The sequence below is a fragment of the Diadema setosum genome, chromosome 10 (genome assembly GCF_964275005.1).
Source record: "Diadema setosum chromosome 10, eeDiaSeto1, whole genome shotgun sequence".
In the NCBI taxonomy this organism is placed as follows: Eukaryota; Metazoa; Echinodermata; class Echinoidea; order Diadematoida; family Diadematidae; genus Diadema; species Diadema setosum.
The window spans coordinates 32,912,974-32,939,113 of NC_092694.1; the positions used below are offsets into that span (position 1 = coordinate 32,912,974).

General features: G+C 37.3%; 1 protein-coding gene across 1 annotated transcript in view; it reads left to right on the plus strand.

The window, feature by feature from the left end:
- LOC140233952 (uncharacterized) overlaps nt 1-26,140 on the plus strand; it is a 49,216-nt gene that overhangs the window by 11,280 nt on the left and 11,796 nt on the right. The window contains exons 4-15 of the mRNA XM_072314040.1: nt 229-403; nt 1,544-1,584; nt 9,655-9,837; nt 10,510-10,575; nt 11,554-11,725; nt 17,901-17,991; nt 19,117-19,237; nt 21,046-21,119; nt 21,808-21,925; nt 22,535-22,638; nt 23,955-24,063; nt 25,389-25,490. Of these exons, the coding sequence (XP_072170141.1) occupies nt 229-403; nt 1,544-1,584; nt 9,655-9,837; nt 10,510-10,575; nt 11,554-11,725; nt 17,901-17,991; nt 19,117-19,237; nt 21,046-21,119; nt 21,808-21,925; nt 22,535-22,638; nt 23,955-24,063; nt 25,389-25,490 (1,356 nt within the window). The remainder of the gene's footprint in view (nt 1-228; nt 404-1,543; nt 1,585-9,654; nt 9,838-10,509; nt 10,576-11,553; nt 11,726-17,900; nt 17,992-19,116; nt 19,238-21,045; nt 21,120-21,807; nt 21,926-22,534; nt 22,639-23,954; nt 24,064-25,388; nt 25,491-26,140) is intronic.

The following is a 26,140-nucleotide window of genomic DNA, read 5'->3' on the forward strand; positions in this document are numbered from 1 at the left end:
CCGCAAGCTTTCCGTGAAACTTCTCGTGAAACCTCCCACTCAAACTAATGGTTATAAGAAATGTTTTAATTTGTTTTGATAAGGTATCACAATAATTCTTGAGGGATAATGATACAGTATCAAGGGAGAAACGTGACATAATTACGTGTTTAAACATATACAAGCATAAATGAACATGTGTATTGATATAAAAGTAAATAATATAAATGATATTCACCCCTGCTCCAGTACTATGCTCCGGACGCAGACATCGCCCTGGTTTGGAACGAGCTCAACTTCACCGACGGCACGTTCAGACACGAGGAGGAGACCTACTTCAAGGCTTCCTACCTCTTCGTTCACTTTGGCAATGTGTCTATCGGCAGCTCCTTCAAACTGCAGATCACAGGCTGCCATGAGATCGGTAAGAAGGAAATATCTTTGACTCATTCCATTTCATTTCATTTCCGACAAATTTTTAGAGTGGAATTGTGACATTTGCAAAAAACTATAAAATTGGTAGTTCTACAGCCATGTACTTTTATATCTAGTCAGTTAGTAATGTATCAATTTCAACATTAATTATAAGCGTTTATTCATCTTGTCAACACCATTTTTTTTTAACAAAAATATCTGAATCAATCTGCCATTACTCTTCGTTTAGTTTTATTTTGTATCGTTTCGAAATCGATAGTGGTAAATTTCATCCTGAGCAGAATGTGTTTTTCTTTTCTTTCACAGAAAGACAAAATTTAATAAAGGCATAGGCAGACAGACATAAGATTATACACACACGTAAGACGCCGGTGTGTCCGTATAAACCAGGCTTCAAGAAAGCTCTGTAAGATGATGATAATTGTGTAGGTGTTATTATGAAATCATTTGACCCCGCCGGTCGGTGCCCAGCCAAAACTGGCAAAATATTTGCCCTCCGGCCACCGAGAGGCGGCGGGGGTACGGTGACCGACCGTAGGCTTAGAAAAGCCAATTACCGAATGCTAAAGGCTACTTGTATGTGTAATCTTGTATGTCGGTGTTGTGAGTGCGTATTTTCGTGCTCATCACAGTTATCATCCAGAAAGCTACACATCAAATTTAGGGCCTACGTAAATATTCGTTCGCTAGGTCACCTGTTAATACGTGTGTGTGTGTGTGTGTGTGTGTGTGTGTGTGTGTGTGCGTGTGTGTATGAGTGTGAGAGAGAGTGTGTGTGTGTACTTTACTGCTTATATCGTCACTGCTATATACATATTGCCACGTGTGTCTCCATTAGAGAATAATATTTTTTTTTTCTGATTTTACATATCAAGGGCATCCCGCGACCGGTTCCTGAGTTTTCTACTATTCTTTCTTCACGCATGACCACCTCTTGGAATCAATTACTTTAAAACGTATCCGTTAAAGGTCGTTACTATGGCAACTCCTTTGCTGCGGTTGCTGTATCCATATTGATATCGTAGGTTTATTTTTTTTCGTTATGTAACTGACAATGAACAACAGACACAACTATGCTAATGAAGTACTCACGTCGGCCTTCCCACTGTTCCTCCCCCCTACCTTCCAGCCAAGGATATCGACCCTGCGCTCTCCTACTTGAACAACTTGGTAACTGCTGGTGCATCCCTCCTCTTGTTTTGCGTTCCAACTCTATGCGGGAGATGGACTGCAAACCACCGCTTGTGTTTACATTGCCCATGGCTACCACTCGATAGGACAGTTTTTCTTGTTGTGTTTGTTTGTGTGCGTGCGTGTACTTGTTTGTTTGTTGTTTGCTTGTTTGTTGTTGTTTGTCGTTGTTGTTTTGTCTTCACGCAAGCCATTATGCACTTCTATATTGGTAATATACGAGCGATTTTATATAGTGCATTGAAAAGGACTGCATGCCTCTCTTGTATCTGCATGTGTTTCTGCTAATAAATGCCTGTTTGGTTCCAAATTCAACTTTGTTCCTATGGCCAACTGCATAGAGAAAATGTGTCTGACTACATGAGTATATACACATCGTTCAACATGATTGCACATTTTTTGTTGTTGTTCAGATAGCTTTGATATTCTGCTGACTGAATTGATACGAGCGAACACTGTGGATTAAAATATCTTCCCACTTGCTTTTTTTCGGCATGATTTTGATAAACTTTTTAGGACATTCTTTCAGATGGCATGTATCGTCAATAGTTTTACTTCAAGTGTACATATGACCTCTGGTTTTTCTTAATGCTGCATTCTGTACTGTATAATTAGGTGTAATGTCTGCATCTCTTTTGTTTTCACCTCAGCTTTCTACTGTATCAAAGCCCATTGAAACATTTTAATTAGCGCATTTACTGCCAACACATTATTGTACAGCATTGCACCTTCTCCAGTGTAATAGCGCTTTACTGCATGAGTTTCCAATTACTGTAACACTAATTTAGTTAGAAAAAGAAGAACATTATCACCATCTTTGTTTCTGTGTAGAAAACCTTCTCTCCTAAAATTGACCTTGTTGAATTGCACCATACTGTAGGGTGTCTATAACACCCAGGACAGTCTGTAGTAAACTCTTTCACAGCGCTTTCTACGGCAGAAAATGCAGTTTACGCGCATTTTGTGTGTGTGTGTGTGTGTGTGTGTGTGTGTGTTTTCTGCAAGATACATTCATGTCTGATGCGATTATAGAAATGCTCACATTTCCATAAATAATGTTTTTAATTGAATTTAAGAAATGACAGACTAAAACATTAGGTTTTGATTATATTTCATGATTACTTGGGCGTCGATTGAAAACCCTTAAAAGTCAGTTCTTATTTCGTCCGTCTACCTAAATCTTCATTAGATTGTGAGTTGTTTTGGGAGAGAAGACTATAAGAGGGGGAGATAATGAAACATGTGCATCAATGGAGACTATTTTTCTCGGTTTTTTTTTTTTCATTTTTCTTGCTTTTTTATTCTCCTCATTCGAAATTTAGAACTACTAATTTTGAAACTAAATGACAACAACAACAACAGCAACAAAAGAGTGAAAAACAACTGAAATAAAGAAAAGCATGATCTTACACAGAAGAAAACAAACAAACAAAATCACGTTACAAAACGATCGGAGGTTTCAATGGAAACACAAAGTAGGGAAAAAAAAGTTTTTTAATGCCTAAAAATCCTTGAATCGAGGTTACCCTCATCAGCCTGGCGTGCACGGCAGGGAAGCGGTATGCATAATGTATAAGACCAGTCAGTCGAGGCGAACGCTCTATGCCATTAAGTCAATTAGTTGGCAACGATGGCTTCCAGGGCAGAATAGACTAAAACGAAGTGGTATTAATGAATTAGCAATATGCCTTCGCAATCAACCTCGGCTAGAGTCTCGATCGCCATTCCATTCAGCATGCTAACAAGCACGGTCTTCATTCTCGTCAGGCCGCTTCAGTCTCGTCAACAAACAAAGAAATAATAATAGTACTAATAACAGAAGTGAAAAAGATATACCAATGGCATAAAACGAGCACATATAAAGAGCACATGAATAAAAGATGCAGGAAAAATGCAGGTCAACGAATATTTGAAAGTGACCAGATCAGAAAATGACAGTTTGATTCGTTTGTGTGTGTGTGTGCGTGTGTGTGTGTGTGTGTGTGTGTGTGTGTGTGTGTGTGTTTTTGGGGAGGTGTTCTTCAATAAAACTCTCGAGAGTAAACCTATATCTTCATTGCGTATGACAAGGTTACCAGCAACGTTGGGGGAAACTTTAGTGCGATGTAACGTCATGTTCAAATGCGTTTTAATAGCAAAAGTAGATCTAAACAAACAAGCAAGCTTGTGCACGTCCGTAACATCAAATTTAGGCATTTCAGTATATTTGGGGAGTTAAAGGCGAAAGTGTTTCAAAGACGATGCATGGACGAAATAGCTCATCAAAAACGAGGGGCGGTGACGACTTCATTTGTTGACAGCATGCACATACACACACACACACACACCCACACACACACACCCACACACACAAGCACAGATGTAAAGTTTGTTGTTGCTTTTTTTTTATTTTGATAGTAATTACACCCCTCATCCCTTTGGAAGTATTATTGCTTAATCATTAAATCATTGTAGTGAACTGCTTAAAAAAAATACAGGATATTTAAATCTACAACTGCAGGAGTTGTGTGCCTACATGTCATAATAGAAATAAGACATACGATTCATTTACATAGATTATAGCAGTGTAGCATGAATCCAAAAAAAAAAATAATAATAAAAAATGGAAGACTCCAGAAATGACTATAATCAAACACAACTCACTTTAGTACATATTTCTAAAGTCACACGTAGGTCATAGGTCATTACACGCCATTCCACAACGTGAATCTCATTCGAGACTACTAAAACAGAAGAACGGAAAGAACCTGTCGGTTCCACGTTCACCTAATGACTTGCCTCGCCCTGAACCACAATGATAAACCAAGGAAATAGGGGCGGATCCAGGAATTCCGTAAAGGGGGAGGGAGAGGTAGGTGCGTGGTGCCTTTACAAAGTTAAAGGGGGGCGCACGCGCACCTCCATTTTTCTTGTTTTTATTTCTTTTGTTTTAACCGAAAATAAACACTAGTGGATAAACTAGACTCAAATATGTCACTCGGTGTGGAATAAGGAACGAGGCCTACCCAATATAGGCCATGGGGTGAAGCTGAAAAAGAGGCTTAGAAAATGGGTTTCGTTCCAGCAACACTGGCACTACTTTCGGAATGCGGAAATGTGATGTTTTGTACATCCTAAATATACAGTAAAAAGTTCTCCTCGAAATATCCTGCAGTTTTTGCGAAAATCCATATTTTATAAACTGCGACCAGCAGCCCAATACACATATCGTAATGGGGCTGCGGATTGTAGCATTTAGGATCATGACAGGGTAGTATCGCAGACAAACGTCAACCTTAAATCGAACAAAAATTTTTCAATTTGAAGACCAACAAGTAAGGTTGAAGTATTGACAACAGGGTTCGTGCAAGGTTTGGTTCTACAAATAGTCATTTTCTGTTCGAATTGATGACTTAATATGACTAGGTCGAGAGGAATCTGGGAGAGCTACGCTGAATTGACGGTCAGCGCAGGCGCACACATCACTGCGCACAAATTTCGAATCCATTGACTGGATATGATGTCTGTGTGCGCATGCGCTGGCCGTCAATTCAGTGTAGCTTTCCCAGTTTCCTCTCGACCGAGTCACATTTAGTCATCAATTTGAACAGAAAGGAACTATTTGCAGAAGCAAACCTTGCACGAACTCTGTTATCAATACTTCAAATTCATTAATAAGTCTTCAAATTGAAGATTTTTTCCCGATTTTAAGTTGATATTTGTCCGCAGTATAATATCCATCATGATCCTGTATGCTACAGTTCACAGCCCCATGACGCTATGCGTATGGGGCTGCTGGCCGCAGTTATGCGTAGGCCCTATGGGGCTGCTAGCCGCAGTATAGTTCCCATAGTGTTTCTAAGCTGAAATACATATACACATTTGTAAAGCACTGCTTTTAGCCACATAGTACCTAGAAAAAGTGAAGTTTTGGTTTAATAGTTGCATTATATCTCATGTTTCAGCTTTTCCTGATGCTGGCTATGCAAAGGAGGACAAGAGCAAAGTGGTTCGAGACCATAATGAGAGAGAGAGCACTGACTAACCGTCAGAGGTCAATTGAAGGCAAATGCCTTATATTCTGTTCAACGACATGTTATTAATCAAATGACTAATCATTCAAGGCAAAAAAAAAATAAAATCAGAGCGTTTGTTTGTGTGTGTGTCCGCGTGCATGTGGGAGAATCTTATTGTACACACACACACACACACACACACCCTCACATGCACACACACATACGCACACACATAGTTATGAAGATACCCAAGTGTATTACAATATTATTCTACATGCCTTGGCCATTATTTTATCACATCAGCATCATAAAAAAGATTATCATAAACATGAACACACACAATGATATAATACATGTATTGATCAGTGCATTACACATACACAGGTGCATAAAAACGCTGACATATTATATACACTCACACGCACATACAAACTCATTTACACACGAGACATTACTATTAAACAGATCATATTGTTTATCAGTAAACATGTTTTTCTTTTCTTCTTCTTCTTCTTAAGAAGCTTTAATATTAGATCACATAGCAATCACGTTGTTCATGAAATATTACAGTACTTTAGAAAATTTAATCTTCATAAAATTTCCTGAAGTTTTCATTGCTATCATTAGGTTGGTGGGACACTACTTCCTTTCATGTAAGATAGCTCAAAATGATAATCAGTCAAATTTTCTAGTTTTAATAAATTTCCTGGAACATTCCATGGTCCAAATATCCTTGAAAGGGTGTAAAAGTTTTGAAAAATGCCAATATATAAAATAAAGGCAATATCATAGTTTACCCATTCATGAGTGAAAACTGCTGGATTCTGGATTGGAGGCAATGTGTACCTGGAAATCTTGGAGAGAATGAATATATTATAAAACATGTTTGGCATTAAAAATTACGATAACATTGCAATTAACTTCCAATATCAGAGGATCTGTGCAAACCTGACTCAACTTATGCACAATTTTCATTTGGCTGGTATTAGTTTTAGCAAACTGATTTTGTACTCACACCTACATTGTACTGACCTTTCTACATGAACATTCTCTTTCAGTATTAATAATAGTTACACATTTTTCCCCCAGAGTGGGAGAAACAAATTTTAATCGTAGTCATTCAGTTTTATGAAAAAAAAAACACTTAGGAAAACATCTTTGTTCTTAGAATAATTCAACCCTAATCAAATCATAATAGTGGGCAGAAATGTTTGCTAAAGGGCGAACAATCACATACTGAGGCAAGGAGTCAAAACATGTTGCATAAACATTGGCATTCAAAATACAGGAAGCAATCTGTATTACAAAGACATTTTATCATGCACAACTTTGGTAAGATGTCAATTCTTGAACATTAATCACATTGACCAAAGCATTGGTGCATATACAGTACATTCTGTTGTTTCTGAACTTTGCACTGAAGTTCTTTGTGTATGTGTGTGAATGTTTCAGTGGTGTATATATATATTGCTCCATTTTTATCAAGGACAACTTATAGTAACATGACAATGTTTTCATGCTTCAATATTAATCATATTGACCTATTTCCCTTGGCAAGTAATGAGAAGGTTGACTCTGTTGCAAATGATGCATTTTACAGGCAACACAGCAGAACCTGAAGAGCTTCCAGAAGAAAATCTTGATCTTGATGTGAGCGTCTTAGGGGAGGAAACAGATGCTCCTGCTGACGGACCAGGCTCCTCCTTCAGCTTTCGTTTCCTAGCGAGATTCAGGCGTTTGCTATCTATAAACCTCTTGTAGCACGTTTCATGGAATCCTATTTAATACAATGGAGAAATGAACAGCAATGATTAGCCGTTGGATTTTGTTAGGGGGAAAAAAAGGCTAAACGCTAGGGGGAGGGGTTGAACATTACACTCAATAAATGTACGGTAGACTATTGACTGCCAATATTTGAATCTTGTAATTACCAATAGGCCCTAGTACTATGCCAGGTACACCTCATGATCATTGTCATCATCAACTACGGTACTTCAACTTGTACTTGCAGTGCAATTACTGATTTTAAATGACATCTACAGCTTTCAGCACCTGATCACATGCAATATCAATTATCATAATTATGAATACAACTGCCTTATCATCATTTCATAATACTAGTACATTACTAGTAATCCTTGGCCTTTCACTATCACCACCACCCACTGCTTTATAATTTGGCACAACATAATGGTAATCTTATGTTTTAGGGAGTTTAATTGTTGAAATTATGTTATTGTCATTGTTGGTTTTTTAGACCTATTTTTATCAAATATTAATACACTGTAAGTTAATTTAATGAGATGCTAAATGTGTGTTTTGAGGGGGGATTCGCCAATTTCGGGGTGAGAGAGACAGGATGGATTTTTAATATTAATACTCCATGGCCATGATTATGTAAATATAAATTTACATGCAGTTTAGACCTTTTTCAATCCAGTCCTGTGTGTCAAGATTTTTACAAAACAATATCACTGATCAGCTACATCAACCTAAATATAACCTGGGCTGTATAGACCTGTAGAACAACATGTAAAATTCATCTAGGCTACATTGATAACGGCGCTATGCCATGCCAAGGTGATATTCAAGATAATTTATCTAAAATGTAACAGACACGCTACTAAACGGCTAAGCTACAGCATTAGCGTCCATTATAATATAGGCCCTACACAAGCAACGTTCATAACATAGCTAACGTTGTACTTGTACAGTCATCATGCATGGTCATAACATTACGCATAGTGATGAGGCTGCACTGCAGTGTCGACTGCTACGACTGTACGCACGTAAACTAACCTGTAAATTATCCTATGTAGGTTGCAGTCAGTCCCCCTGAGCAGATGAATCACTTCGTTCTGGTCTGCGATTTCACGGTCTCCCCCACTCAATTTGATCCACTCTTTGGCACACAAAATAGGTTTCGTCTATCTTAGGTTTGTCATAGCCGTGAAATTTTCAAACTTCATCGATGTTTCATGCAACGCATCTTAAAAGTTTCGGCAGAGCAGACGACGTAGACGCGTCGACAGGCTCACAGGGGGCGGCCATTTTGACTCGTAAACAATAATTCTCGATTCGGATTGGATAACATACATCACATGATCGTTCGCGAATGAATATCGTACACGGCAAAGTGTACATATTCAGCTCCTCAGTGACAAAAAAGTTCACTGTTTCCCCCTAAATTACCAAATACTGCAGGAGGGTTTGTGTCGAACTTTTTCCTGTAGCCTTTTTGGTTATTTGTTTACACGTAGCTGTGGAGATATTTTAGTGCCGCAGTTGTCGGAACGAAACAAGCGAAAAAACCAGCTCACCCCATGGCCTAATAAAGGATTACAGCATTATTTTGCAAGGGACATATATGACACTATACAATTTCATATTAAAATTATGCATGAATATACCAACATGCAGTAATGAAAACTTTCAATTACTCTATTATCTTTATTCTTCTCGGCTTACTGTTATAAAATTCAACTTGGAAACTCAGTGCACCTGCATTTTCAGTGACAGATTTAAGGTGATGATTCTCTTTTTTTTTATCATCCAGCATCATTACGGCTCAAACCAAAGCAGAATTAAATGAAAAGCGAACAAACACTGAAATTCCGTCCTGTAGTGATGGTAGGTTTATTTTGTTTCTGTTTGGGTTTCTTTAAAGTGCTGCCGTTTTTACGCTCATAATCTAAACCGACACACATTAATGATGAAAAAGCAAAAGCATCTACTTATCGCAGTCCCTATCTCCTTTGAAGACAATTCAATTTTACGCGATGCTGAACAATATTAACCTCATTTTGGATTCGTCTTGTAATAGCTTGTATATATTATTGCATATGTTTTCAGCTGTCTGTCAGTTTGCTGTTTGTTTTTGGTGTGTCTTCGATACTCATCTTATTTGTTTGGTTTTGCTTATGTCCCGCTTTGTTATATGGTGTTAATAGGCCATAGATGACATCTGCCTATAGTCTTCTTTCAGGCGCCTATACATAAGGCTTCCGTGTCTTCCCTCTAGTTTCTCTTTATTATCGTTTTTGTAAACTCGCAGCTCTCCGCCACCAACAATACGTTGGATATAACCGAAGGCATAGCTTTGTCTATAGATGCCCTCGATGACGACCATACGCTCACCCAAGATGAAACCGTTCTCTTTCTCGACGCCCTCACCGTAGTCGGCAACGGGACATTGGACCTGTCCAATCAACCAGAGCTGGCCCAGAACCTGACGGAGGTTGGTGATTTTTACGATCACGTACGATCACCATAATCTTTATATATGCGATCAGCAGTTTTCACAAACATTGCATGATTTTTTTTTTTTTTATATCAATCCAAACGAATCGTAAAAAAAAAAGAAAATATTAACATAATACAGGTGCATGCTGCATAGAGTATCAATGCATTGCATTTTACCTCATCATATACTACTGGAAGTGAGGCCGATACCGATTTCACACACTATCGATGAAAAGCAAAAGTATAACGTAGTATTCATCAGAACTATAGCAATGTAAGCTTTGGTCATATGACATTATGCAGACCAATCGCTGGACTGGATTTCATTGCGGATATCATTTCATATGATAAACCATAAATTGTTACCAACCGGGTCTCAGTTACTTTCCAATTGTGCCTTTCACAACCCCGACAAGAAACCACTAACGTACATTGTCTTAATTAGAGATGTAACTATCGGGGGAAAGAAATTTATAGCAACGATTTCTTTAAAGAACGCAAGGATAAAGTTGTTCTACCTGAAAAACCGCTTAATTGTCACGAGCTCAGATGTTACAGGAAATAAAAGATTAAAAAACGTGACCGTGTCGTTTGTTTAACGGGAATACTTAATAAAGAATTTAGAACCGTTAGAAAACTTTTATTTTTACCTAATATGTCTATCCAGGCTCTAGCCGAAGTAGCCACAAAAGTTTTGGAAACCGTGACCACTAGCTTGCTGACCGTTCAAGCGGTGAGTAGTTAAATTTACAGAGTTCTTTTTTTTTATTCCTTGCATTTTTTTTTTGTTCAGAGTATGCATTATAATTATGGTTTGTCTTACGGTAATAGGCATTAAATTTTGTAGCACCATCGGCAGAGTTGCAGTCATTATTACGATCCATCCCATCGTCAACATAGCAAAGCTATCCCACCCGGCGACCTGAAATCTGTTCCGATATATTTTTATATTCATTTGTTTCTCATTATGGATGGGTATACGTGTATGTTTGTATGTTTGTGTGTGTGTGTGTGTGTGTGTGTGTGTGAGTGAGTGTGTGAGGGTATGTGTGTATTTGTGGTGTATGTTTGCGGAGGACAGGGCTGGATAGAGTGTATTGAGATGGCGTGGGGATTGGTGGTTGTGTTAGAGAGGAATAAGGAACATAGATATGGATCACTTTGTTAATGCACCAAGATTATTGTTTGATTATTTTCTTTCGTTTGTCTTTAACATACTGTATATACGAGGGACTGAAGGGTTATGATTTTAATGTAAAACATACCAATGTCGTTATCTCAAATGAAGTATGCTACATGAAATCAAGTTTATAAAAGACTTTCGTGTCATGTCGTCCTTTCATTATTTATTTTTAGCGATTAAGATTATGGGCTTGAACAAGTTGATCAAGGTGAATTCTGTATACTCTAAAATGTATATCTAATTATGTATTGCAAATCTGTTCAATATACATTTGTATATTTTTGTATATTTTTGTGGTTTTTTTTTTTCTTTTTTGGGGGGTGGATCTACATGGAACAATTATATTCATATCGTTGTAAAAATGATTGTGATATGAACAAAATTCGAATAAACAAAAATAAAAAGGGTACTGTTCTGTCTGTCTGTCTGTCTGTCTGTCTGGCTGCCTGTGTGTTGTCTTGTGCGAGGTGTGCAAACAAAACAGGGCAAAAACCAATGTCATATATTATCATCGTCTCCTCGATACAGACCGTAGCTCCGGGATTCACAACCCCACCAAATCACTACGCGGCCATTGAGCAGGACAACAGGAAATTGGCTAATCAGCAAGCATCGGCGATTCTCATCATCGAGGACGCCATCGGCACGGTGACGGCAGAAGCCGGTGATAAAACTATCGTTGCCACCACACCTGAGATTGGTTGGTCTAACTTGTATTCAGTTTTATTCATACCTGCAAATTTGACCTATTATGTCATGCTTTACTCTTTTCCTTGGTTGTTTGTTTCGGTGCAGGTCACGAGACCGACCCCCACGACTCATACAGCCCACGAGTCATACAGCTCACAAGCCATACAGCCCATGAGTTATTCAGCTCACGAGTCATGCAGCCCATTAGTTCGAAACTAAAGCTAACAAGGCCCACGAGACCGACACATTAAGCCCAGTGTTGTATTTGTCGAACTCGTGGGCTGTTTTTACCTAGTGTCGAACTCATGAGCTTTATTTGCCTAGTGTCGTACTCATGGACTGTATAGGACTCGTGACCTGTATGATTCATGACCTGCATGGCTTATGGACCTGTTTTCCATGTCGAACTCGTGGGCTGTATGACTCGTTGGTGTCGGTCTAGTGGGATGACCCTGTTTGTTTGATGTTAGTATAATGTGATATGATATTGAGAAAAATACATTGTGAAATCACGGCAAGTCATTTCCTTTTTCAAATTCACGAATAGGTACACTTTATGTTGTTTGTTTTGATTTAAAATTAAAATAATTTCCCATATTTTTTTTCACATTTCACCACCACCATTGTGTTCCAAGCTTGAATTGGCATTTTTTGTTATCTTACCACAGATACTTAGATGGCGCAAGTTATTTTACTGTCCACACGTTGTCTCGTGTACAAACTTATGTACATAATATTTGTGACCCTGCATCACAAAACGAACAAAAAGTCGCTGGATATGGATTTTTAGTTGATGGCAGTGTCTTAAAGAGCAGACTTTAAGCTTTAAAATGATGTAAAAATCAATTCAAATGGGCTCTAAATATCTAAATACTAGAAAGAAAGCACACACTCTGGAAAAGTGTGAACTGAGAAAAGAGGCTCTGAAGAACAGGATCTATTCAAGTGCTTAATCTTTACCAAGCCATGCGAGCTTTCAATGAAATGACAAAACACAGAAAGTAAACCACCGGAGCATCAACAATGAAGGAATTACCAAATTAAGCTGATATTGAGCGTGTTCTATTAACACATTCTGTCCATGATTGATGCTAACTTTCAAAGCAGGAGAATTACCCCGTCAAAAGTTATTAGACTTGAAAGTGAAGAGTGTGTAAAGGACTTCAAGAAATGAAAAGGGGTCTCTAAGACATACCTGATCATTCTATTCTCCCCCAAAAATGGGTTGCAGAAAAACTGCTGAAGACACACTTTCCCATTCATGTTATGATCCCAAACTTACGAATAATGTAGAAGAAGGATAGCTCTTTCAGAAAACTCAAAATTGACTCGGTTGACCAATTTCACCTTTTTTTAGTCCTTACGTAAAATCAAGGGGTGCGACTTTTTGTTCGTTTTGTGATGCACGGTCACATTTGTAATTGTATTGATTTATTCTTTCACTCTTTTTTCATTGCCAAACAATAAGCATGAATATCATTAAAAGTGATAATGTATTTTTGTACATAGCACCATAGAAACTTTTATGGAAAAATGAGGAGCTGCTAAAAATTGAATTTGCATTAAGCAGTCGCTTCTCTTCAACAGGGTACATTACTACAGTACATCTATGCAAAACTTACAGAATAAGTAAACATAAAGCAAATTAACCAGTGCAAAAAATGAACACGTCATTATGAATCAAACCATTATCAATGTACACACAAGCACACTCACCGGGCAAAACAAAAAATAGAAAAATAAAAAACAAGCACAAAAAACCACAAAAGAAAATCTCAAGTGAGCGGTTACTCAGCTAAAGGGGAAATCCAGTCCAAATATAAGTTACTCTGATAAGAAAGAGTTAAATGTTATCATTCAATGGTATAATTGTGATCGAAATCTGATGAAAGGAAATTATGACATTTTGAAGTTTCGCTATTTTTGGAGGAAACAGTTCTTGAACAGTCAATATGAATATGCAAATGACAAAGTGAGCTTGTCATTCCCTCACAATTTACCATATAGTTTGTACATTAAAATTTGAAATGTCCAGTTTTTCATTCAAACGCAATTATGCCCGAGGCTCAAATCCTTGTATATCTAACTAATCACCATTCTGAAGTTATTCAACCGGGAATAACATCATGCTTCAGACTTCAATGACAGAAACATTGAATTTTCGTCATTTTCTCTACACGATCAATGGAAAATTGTGAGGGTATGACGTGGTTAGCTCACTCATTTGCATATTCATATCCACTGTACAAGAACTGTTTTCAGCTGGTTTTGCAAAAATTAGCAAAACTTCAATATTTCATAACTTCCTTATTTTTCATCCGATTTCAGTCAAATTTTTACCGTTGAACTCGTAAGATTTTACTAATTTTTTATAATCAGACTGACTTATATTTGGACTGGATTTCCCCTTTAAGAACAGTGAAGAATGCATAATAGATGAAGCTATAGAGAGAAAAGAGTTAGGGGGAATAGAACACATGATATGAATTGTAAGCAGGTGGAAAAGGTATAATGCCGAGTCGGATATACTTATCATGTGGTACATACAAATTAATTACAAACTATGCATTATTGATATCATTAGTAGTAACAGTACTAGTAGTAGTAGTAGTACAAAATGATTTCAAAATAGGATAATTTTTAATGTTTTCATCAAGAAATTCAATAGGTTATAAATGTGTGTATGTATCATGTATGTATGACTGCCACTATGATCTGCTTCTGATTTCCTTGTTGTCCTTACAGTCACATAGTATGGGGGGAGGTAATTAATCCCTGCATGCCCAACACTCTTGAATAGCTTTCCTAATGATATCAAAGTGTTTCTGCCATGCTTCGCCTTAAAAGGAAAGTTTCTGTCCTAGCGTTGCTCTACATTAGGGAGCTTTAGATTTTGACGCGCGGACGTATGAGACGACGAGTGCGCTGGACGTTCTTCTCTCCCCTGCGTCATGTAGAAAAGTAGCTTTAGATTACGCTGGGACGCAACGTACAAAAAATGGAATCGCGCCCCCATGATCGGTACATGAAGTAGTTCTCTACGTTGCAAACTGTGCGTACGTAAAGATAGCCCAGTACGCGTAGTGAAAAACTCAGGCGACGCAAGCTAAAAATAGATCGACTTGACGCCGCGCTTCTGCACACGCTCAGAATTTTATGTTTTTTTTTTTTTTCCTTCTGAACGTCCGCGCGTCTAAAATCTAAAGCTCCCTATTTATGTCGTGTTGAGCACCCTGCAGGATTTATTTGGCTCAATAAAGTAAAGTTACTATTGTTATCATTGTTATACTTGGGTCAATGTCAATTTCAGTCATTGTGTCTCGCTGTCGAGATCAATGAAAGCGCTTTCACACTGGACATCGATCTCGGAAAATACTTACCTGACGACGAAATGAACGAGGATCAGGTTTCAGTACATGCTCAAATGAATCTCCACGGCCTTCTCGGAGAAAACGTCGACAGTTCTGGTGAGAACAACCATTGAGTCATGGTGTATGTGTATGTGTGTGTGTGTGTGTGTGTGTGTGTGTGTGTGAGTGTTGCGGTTTTTGTGTGTGTTTAAAAGTAGTTCTGCATTCCCGCAAGCGCATAGAATCTAGTGTTTCATAACCCCTTGTCTTTGTTGTTGTTGGTAACCGTTTGCTGATTGCAAAATGAACACACACACAAAAAAAGAAATCAATCACAAGACTATCATTTAATGTAAACCTAGCCATAACTTAAGTTGTATCCACAAGTTATGAAATTGTTGTCTACACAATTTAATAAAAATTATTTTCATTCTAGATCTGTTGCTTACATTATAAGCCCCTTCTCCTACACTCAAAGATAACTAGGTATCATGTTAACATTGCTCCAGAACCATGGAATGCCTTTGGCTCCTAGCAACCTCCGTGATGTTCATTCAAGCTTAGCGCCAGCGGACTAGGCCTCACGCTCCTTTTCCAAGCTCCATAGAAACCTGTGTTAAATGCAGCATATTCCATAAATCATTAAAAAAAAAATCAATCGAATCCTAGAATTTTTTTTTTTTTTTCAATTGAAGCAGATGAAGGGAATTTTCTCTGCTGTCAAGCAAACAACATATTTGGGATGTTTTCCAGCTCTAAAAAAGTTAAGAGCCTCCATGCGAGACTAGTCGTCCAGTCACTCTCAAAAACAATAAAATAGCAAATTACCTCATATATCAATAAAAACTCATTAAAAACACAAAAACTCTGATTCATTCAACTTCTTCATAGCCTGCAGAAGCTCCTGTCCTCAAGCAATGTCAAACACTACCAAAGGTGGCAATTTTCCACTTGACTGATTTTTTATGATTTTTTTTTTTGGTAAAAAATAACATTACCTCATCTTTGTACTGCCTTCCCTGTAGGCAATGCGCGAGTTGAATTAGGAGCGTGAGGCCACTAGCACGCCCAATCAGTAACCAGGATGCCACGCACTGACCTATAAGATCACTCCCTCGTTGTTAGGGCGGAGTCTAGCTGCGGCGCTAAATCCAAATCTTTCACACGTTTCTATTCCGTTGAAAGTCGGAAAAATCATGGCCCAGAAAAACGCTATTTTCTTGCCTTCCTTTGCTCATTTAGCTTCGAAATTTCAGGAGATAATAGACGATACATTAGACAACAAAATTATGCCAAAACACAAATCTGATCGTTTTGACCGATTTTGATGATCTGACTTCAAACTCAATTTTCCCGGGTCAACTTTCAGCGACTTTATGATCCTTTTGTTGTAGCGGGTTACAAAATGTTTTCATTCTCTTTTTTAATAATGATTTCATTAGTCGGAATCACCTTCATGTAATAAAGCAAAGCTTAGTCAATAACATGGCTGCAGCTCTCATAAATTACATTATAAAACCTGTACTTGTTGAGTTAACAATAGCTGTGTAGAGGTTGTGTTATGCAGTGTGTTGGGATTATTGTGTCGATCTGTAGAAGCACGTATGATAAGCCACGTCAATGTGATGCGAAATTGATAAGATTTTCTTTTTATTGATGCGCTTGTAGAGTTCTCGTTCGTGTACTCGTCTTGTATCTTGCTTATTTGTGAGGTCAGTTTCGTCTTTGCCGGATTTGTACGTTTCATTTAGTGTAACAGCCTATGAATACTACAAATTTTGTATATATTTTTGTTTCATCTGGTAAATTTTTCAAGTAATATGAATTGGAATTGGTGGTCATGAACATTTTCCTTTTTCATTTCATTATATATTGTAAGGGGCCCACAATCTACAACGTTCGCTTTTCATTGGGCCCCCATCTCCATCCTCCGATTAATTTATCACTATAATGCTGGTTTTATGATTCTTTTCTAGAGAGGGTGCCCCCTTTTTATTGAATACTCATGTTGAAATTCTTTACTTTCAACTGCATTGTGCATATTATGTCTTCCATTATGTTGAGATTGAGAAAAATAGAAATGACTTTGACTTGTTATACCGACCATCAACTTATCATAAAGAGTGAATTTAGACCTATGGCATGAGTATCAAAAACTTATTTATGTTTAATCCTATGGCAGTAGTATAAAAGATTTATTTCTGATTAATAGAAAATATTTCGGCATGATGATTTTTGTTTAGTGTCGACAAATATCACACTTATCATTATTTCATTTCATTTCTTTCATTTATTTCATTCCTTCTTTCTTTTTCGTCAAACACAAACGAAATGAATCAGAAGATATAACATAGGCATGTATTCGACTTTACATGGTAGATAATGTTCAACAAAAAACGAAATTATACATGCATATCGGCAAAATACAAAGTTATGTTTGGAGGGAAAAAAAGAAAGAAAGAACTGAGAGGTTCACTGAAAAGCATGCTTGTAAATTGTGAACCACTCAAAGGATTCTTGTGAATACATTGAACTTTTTTTTTTTTTTTTTTACAAAGACAGGAGAGAACAAGACAGGACAGAACAAGACAGTAGAAACACAACGACTTTACATGACTTTACAGTAGGGTATATTGATATTATGATATCAATTTCTATTGAATGATCTCGCACCCTTTTTTTTCTCTCTCTCTCTCTCTATTTATAAATAGCCATTTCTTGAATGGATTTTGTCATTTGTGAAACGATATTAAGTTATATTTCGATCATTGAAACCCTCTTTTTGTATGTTATGCTGACGCTTATCTACTTATAAATGGCATTCTCTCTTTATAGAGGTCAGATACACTGCTATACAGATCAGGGCAGACGATATCATCGAGACACCCCAGAACACCGTGTATAACACATCAGCATCCGCCAAAGGGTAAAGAATGAAATTTGCAGGACTACACTATATATATATATATATATATATATATATATATATATATATACATATATATATATATATACATGTATATATATATATATATATATATATACATGTATATATATATATATATATATATATATATATATATTTCACCATAACCAATACACTGATTGGATGCCCCCCCCCCAAAAAAAAAAAGAACTAGAAGAAGAATTAAGGTGAAAAAAAATGACCAAAAATCACAGAGTGTGATATAGCTCAGCTAACCGCTGCCATAATCACAGAATTTTAAAATGTTTACATAGTTTTAAATCAGATTTGTATATATGAATGTATTATTATGTGTGAATATATGAATATATATACATACATATATATATATATATATATATATATATATATATATATATGTAATATATGAATCCCATTGCCGGCTTGACTGAATATACCATTCAAACACGACTTCCTTGAAAAAAATAAATGAAAAAAAAATGTGTTTAATGTTGTATAGTGTCTGGCCCGTTTCCTCTCTTGTGTGAGATACATGTATCTTTTATTTTTATATGGTAAAACATAGACATCATTGGATAGCATGTGAACTAGTCAATAACAGCAACAACAAAAAAATGATCGCACAAATAGACGGCTACTTTATTGCACTTGGATGGTAACGGGCTGTCGAGGATCGACAAAAAAAAAAAAAAGACTAACACTCAACAGTGGGAAAATGTCTCTCTAAGAAGTGGAAGATGGCGTTCATTTTGCTTTTTTCGTCTTTCGTTGTATCATTGCTCTTTTACCACTTTTGATCTGATACTCGGTCTGCAATTCCCAAAGAGGAGAATAGATCAACCTGTCTATAGTCATTGTTACCATCATCAATATCACCAATGTTACCAAGATTAGTGTTGAATGGTATAGGAATTATTTGTATATATACAAATAATTGCTTTATACATTGCTGGTGATCCTCACTTCCGTTCAGTATGAGCGAATTGCTGTGCTCTATGAGAAAAAAAAATGGCATTAGCATCTATGGATTAAACATGTATCTCTTACTTAGTTTATTTCATTTAAACTTGCATAAACCGAGCAATTTGTCTTGTCTTTTGACAGAACAAATGAGAGAGTCCAGCAACAAGAGTCTTTCATCAATAGTGACATCATGTCTCTCACCCTCTACTTGAGAGGAAGCGTCAGAAGTGTTCCTGTTGAATTTTCTTTCATTAACATCAGAGTAAGTTCATAATGTTTCATTTATGTGATTGTATAAGTACAAAATGTATATGTGACCCTCCATCACAAAACTAACAAAAAGTCGCCTGACATGGATATTCAGTTAAGGGCGGATTCTTAAAGAGCAGACTTTACCTTTTAAGATGTTGAATAACTCAACCCAAATGGACTCGCCTAACTTATCTAAATATTGGAAAGAAAGCACACACTTTCGAAAAGTGTGAACTGAGAAAAGAGGCTTTGAAGTGCAGGGTGTTTAAGCGCTTAATCTTTGCCAAGCCGTGCTATAGCTGCAGGGCGGTGAGTTGGCTCAGTCGGTAGCGCGTCTGCCTCACGATCACGCGGCCCGGGTTCGAACCCGAGTCTGGACTGAGCAATGTTGTGTGTAAACATACCGTCCCCTCTAGCAAGAGGCAAAACACTCTGTCCCTCGGATAGGACATAAAATGGAGGTCCCGTGTATGAGAGAGTCGCAGCTCATGCACGTAAAAGATCCCGCTTCATTCATTCATCGCAAAGAGCAGGGTGTCTAACCCGGTGAAGTGGTCCCACCCCACATCCAACTGGACCAGCCATCTTCACAGATGGAAAATGAACAACAACAACATAGCTGTGCGAGGAATGGGACAAAAAACAGAAGGTTAACCACGGTAGTAACAACAGTAAAGAGTTGATCAGATTAAGCTAAAATTGAGCATGCTCTGCTAACACATTCTGTCCATGATTAATGCCAACTTTCAAAGCAGTGGCATTATTCTTTCAAAAGTTACTTAGAGTTGAAAATAAAGAGTGTGCAAAGGATTTTCAAGAAATGAAAAAGGGCTTCTAAGACTTACATTATCTGATCACATAACTCTATAAAAAAGTTGCAGAAACACTGTTGAAAACACACTTTTCAATTCATTTTATGATCCCAAACTTAGAAATAATGTAAAAGAAGAATAACTCTTTCAGAAACTATGAAAAACTCAAGATTGAATTGGTTGACCTGTTTCACCTATTTTGAGTCCTCACGTAAAATCAAGGGGTGCGACTTTATGTTGGTTTTGTGATGTACGGTCATATATATATATATATATATATATATATTTATATAGGCCTATATATATACTGTGTATATATATATAGATAGATAGATAGATAGATAGATAGATAGATATAGAGACAAAGACACAGAAAAGAGAGATGGGAGTTTTGCACTGAAATCTTTTGTGTAATTATTTCTAGAAAGATTACAGTCAGTCATGGTTATGTAAACTTATTTATAAGAGATGTTTACATCCTGATTCAATGCATTTTGTTTCTGCTTTTATCAGGTCGTTTTTTCAAGACTACACCAGTCGCGATATCATCAACATGTGCCAAGGAAATATGAGATAATGGATTAAACTGCCTAAATTCTTTAAAAAAATCGTATGTAGTACATAAACACCATATTACTGTAACAAAATTAATCCATATTCATGATTGATTTCTGAACCCTCTGCAGGCCACATTTATTACCTGTGCATAGGCTTGTGTGTGAAATTTGTGCACATGTTTGACTCATTGGCATATAAAGGGTTAATGATATCTACTTTCAATAAGTGTCATTACATAGTCTAGTAGTACAATACATATCTATAATCGCAGAGTAGAGTTATCGTTTATGTTGGTACAAAGTGTGTTCTTTATGATACTCAAAACCTGTCATGCTTTAAATTTGCCGTTCATCAGCATCCTGTTGTGTAAACTTTGTAGATATGAACTGCCAAATTCATTGATATTCGCCTTCTTGAAATAATTGCACTGTTCATATCTTTCCAACAGCAAGTCATGCTGTATGAGAATGAAACTCTGCGAAGCGACGTGAACGCCACCTGCTCGTGGTTAACAGACAACAGGTTGGTGTCTTTACATGGATGTACAGTCAAACCTGTCTATAGCGGCCACCCAAGGGAAACGAAAGAAGTGGTCGCTATAGACAGGTGGCCGCTATAGACATGTGGCCGCTATAGACAGGTTATCCAACTTTGTGTGCATTGCCTACATGTACATGTATCATCGTTGTATAAATGTATAATGGGGGGGGGGGGGATTTTTCAGTGGCCGCTATAGACAAGTGGCCGCTAAGGCAGGTTTGACTGTACATTCATTATAGGTACAGTCAAATATGTCTTAGCGACCACCTCTCTATAGCGCCCACCAGCCGTATACGGCCACTAAAAACAATTGTCTCCAAGAGGAAAATCCAGTTTAAGAACCTGTCTATAGCGGTCACCTGTCTATAACGGCCACTTTTATTCGTTTCCCTTGAGTGACCACAATAGACAAGTTTGACAGTATTGAACCTTAATGGTGACTGAAATGAAATACCATAATATTATAAATATAATAATAATAATTTATGCCTATTGGAGTGTAGAAATTTTATGTCTTTCAGTTTGTATAATTTTGTGGCACGTTGTATGTTATTTCATTTTCATACATATCATATTTAACGCTTTTCGAGGAAAACTGCAGAAACAGAACAAATAAATAACACCAAGAACCAAATAAATATGAAGTGATCAATTTTCATCATTTCTAAAGAAAATGGAGCCACAGCGGATGCGACACGAACTACAGCGAAAGTAATGAAAATAAGACGGTGTGTCAATGCGGCCACACAACCAGCTTTGCGGTACTCATGCAGGTTGTTAACTTCGAGGTGCGTATTGTCTTGTCTCCGTTTGGGTTAAACCGGTTTCCAAGAAGTCAAATTCTGACAATTTGATGTTTCACGATGGTACAGGCAATAGATATTGAACAGTTAAGCAACACTGCAACAAGATTGAAAATAGATTTTTTTTTTAAACATAATCTCATTCAGCTTTCAGTTTTCCTATAGCGAGGAGACCAGTAACAGACAGAAGTAATTGTAGATACCAGTGGCTATCACATAAACAATAACCATTACAATGGCAATGATAATGATAATAAAAACCAGAAAGTATATTCGCAATGTCAACACTGATAGAAAAAAAAGAGAGTTGAGAATTAGATGTTGTTGGTTTTTTTTTTTCACAATGACAACGTTTTAGAAATCTACCACTTATTCCAGAATGTGCAAATATAATGTAATTAATCTGAAAGTCTGATTGGACAGTGTAAAGTCTAAAAAAAAAAAAAAGATATAACATTTTCTTTGCAGTGTTTATGTTGTTTTAATGTGAGTACCACAGCAAGCTCAGTCCACCTCTTACCCCCCCCCTCTCTCTCTCTCTCTCTTTCCTTTCTCTTTTCGCTTTTTTTTTTTTTTACCATGTTACAACCTCAGATCAGCAAACCCAACAAGATAGCACTCGATCTCTTCAGCTACCTCGGGATCGGTTTGTCCATCATGTGCCTGGTCATTGCCCTCTTCATCTTCTTCACCGTCGGGTATGTACTCCACTCACCTTTATCATGGCAATTAAGACCAAGAACCCCCCCCCCCCCCCAGTTAGGAGGTCCACGGTCCAAGTCTCGTGGCAGGTCCACCCCCCCCCCCCCCCTCCCCCCTAAGTGTCCCCTGGGGGTGTTTCCTAAAGCTGTTCGTAAAGTTACGAACGACTTACGAGCGACTGGTGATCAGTTCTTGTGCTGAATTGTGGAAATTCTGATAAGTATAGCACATCAGATCTGATCACCAGTTGCTTGTAAGTTGTTCGTAACTTTGCGAACAGCTTTATGAAACAGGGCCCCGGGCCAGGTTCCAAGTTAACACTGTCTATAAACGTCGATCCAATCGGTTGCTTGTACATTCGAGCAGTTCATTGATTCTGCTGTGGCAGCGTAAAACTAATTTGTTCCACTCACAACTCTTACTCGGCTCTCACACCAACTGTCAGTGTTCTGATTCTGCTATTAAATGTTGTCATTGTTACGTGGGTCCTGTCCGTACTTTTTCCAAGTAGTCTGTCCTACTTTCTCAAAGTTGATAGAGATGATGACAGAGAGGAAATTAATAAAAAGAGGACATTTCTTCCATGATGAAACGACAAGAACAAACTAGAAAAACGTTCACTGCAAAAAGTCCGGTGTTACAATATGAAACACCGAGCTGGTGTTAAATTTCCGGTGCTCATTTATGGTGTTAGATTAACAGCTCCGGATGTCATTTCAAAGTATAAAATTGTTTTTTGAAAAGATTCTTAGTAACTGCACTTCTTGTTGATTTTTAACTTCAACAAGACGATCAAGAATTTTCCGATAAAGTACTTGATTTTTTGAAAAAAAAAAAATGTGTAAACACATTTACACCACAGTAACACCAGTTGGTGGGGTCCCGTATTGAAGCTGGACGGGTGTTATACCATTGACATTAACACCAGCAATGTCAAATCAACACCATGCGGTGTCATTATTGAATTAACACTAGCGCAGTGTCAAAAATATCACCAGCTACAGTGTCAAATGTAACACCATGAAAGTGCCAGGTGAACACTTTTCAACACCATCACAATATATTTTCTACACCTGTGGGTGTGGTCCTCTATCGACATTTGATCGGTGTTAGATTTAACAACCACGGTGTTTAATCTAACACTGATGTTTTCACAGTGGTTTTTTTTTTTTCGTCATAATTTATTTGTATGATTGCTTGATTGTTTGCTTGTTTGTTTTTATTTAAAGTACCTGTATGATTCTGCTCAGAAATACACGTGTATCATGGGGTACACGATTCTAATTTTCATCTTCGCTATAACTGTAAACAGAGCACTGAGGGCGTCAGAGCGGAACATGATCCATCGCAACCTGATGATCGCTCTTCTCCTTGCTTACATCACCTTTTTGGCGGGCATCGATCACGCGACAGATATACCTGTGAGTGCCGTTTTGCCATGTGTTTACGTGGATGCGCTTGTAATAATGTGAGAGCTACACCTGTAGAGATCTTAAAGAGATCGTATAGTTTTGGTTGAGACCTGCTTTCAGGTTTCTAACATTTTTTGGTGAGATAATGAAAAACATCTTATGAAATCTGAAAGAACATAAAATTTCATGAGGAATTCAACGTTTATTTGATGAAAATTGGTTTTGAAATGGCTGAGATATCCAAAACAGGGCGATTCTAATAAGTGTGGGACCCACACTTTATTACGATCACTTTGTGTTACTTTGTTTTTGGGTGTTTCAGTCATTCCAAACCCGATTTTCATCAAATAAACCTTGAATTTATTTTAAAATGGTATGCTGTGTACTATTTCAAAAGTGTTTTCTTGGTATCTCGCAAAAAGTTAAAAGTCTAATTCTCATCTCCACCAATACTGTACCCATCCCTTTAAGATTCGAGAAGTAAAGATTTCAGAGGTGATGATGTCAAGGAAAACAATTTCAAAGGGAAATTTTTAAAGGCCGTTGATATGGGAATGAATTACTTCGAAATACATTGTGTAAGAACCATGATTGTGATTAAGGGCAGCGCGAATGACAGTCTACATAACTGACATCTAAGACAACATAATCAAAGACTAAAACTGATGCTCAATCGTCTTTGACTATCAATATCTGGCATTTTACCTCTGACATTTTTCCCCCAGCAAACAAACTTACTTGACACTCAACATAATTGTATTTCATTTCCTCCTCGTTCAGTTTTCCACCTAAGCTTTCGCTTTTGCAAGATTGTGTGTATGTGAGTGTGTGCATGTGCGTGTGATTGTTTGTTTTCTTTTTATCCTTCTTCAATTCCCCCTTTCTACCCTTCTTCAATTCCTTCTTTTATTTTCCATGAATAGGAAGGGTGAATGTACTCTCTGACTTCAAATAATAATCTCATGTACAGGAAAAGAAATAACCAGAGAAAATAAAGACTAAGCAACTGCTTACATCCCTATGAAGGGATTTTAGTTTTGGGAAGTGAAACTATCAAAATTTGAAGGCCCAATTGCTTAACCGCAGATTTTCATCTACTTACCCGTATCATGCGAGAAAGGAAGAATAGTAATTGCATTAATCTACTTAAACCCTTATACTTGATTTATGCACTAAACATGCACACGATTTATGGCATATGTTTGAAATGAATGAATTGTGTAATTATATGCTCGTTATGTATGTATACAATGTTTATTTATCATAATGAATATTATAGGATTATACAAAATTAATATGTCATAAATATGTTTCCCCCACTTATGTGTGGGTAGATTCTTTGTACAGCCGTGGCAGCCCTGATGCATTACCTGTACACTGCTGTTTTCTGCTGGATGTTGATCGAGGGAATACACCTCTATCTCATGTTGGTCAAGGTAAGCTGATACACCTTCTTGGAAAGTATATTGCTGGCTGATTCAAAAAACAAACAAACAAACAAACAAACAAACTCACACACACACATAAAGGGAACGTCCAGGCGATTTTGATAATTTCACATCATTGAGTACACAAATCAATAGCTCCATGTTTACATTTGTGGAATTCAGTGTGGTCTCTAAAAAAAAAAAAAAAAACCGCTAAGTATCACACTGAACAAGGATGACGACATAGCAGTTTCACCATAAGAATGCAAGGATAGAAGCTCACATATTTCAGAAATGCAGCAACATAATCACTTAAAACACCGCTTGCTGAACGAGTTCACCGGGATAGAAATTAGGCATGCTTTCTTCTTCCCTCCCTTCCCTCCATGCATTCTCGGTTACAGCTCGTTATTCCGAAGGTCCGTTATTCCGAAGGCTCTTCAGTCTGAAGATTCGTTATTCCGAAGGTTCGTTTTTCCGAATTCTATTTTCGGATGAACAAATCTTCGGAATAATAAACCTTCGGAATAACGCCACAAACGTTCGGATTAACGAACCCTTTTTCATTTTTGGATTAACGAACCTCTAGGTATAGGGAATTTGTGTGTTTCGGATTAACGAACCTTCGGAATAACAAACCTTGGAATATTGAACCTTCG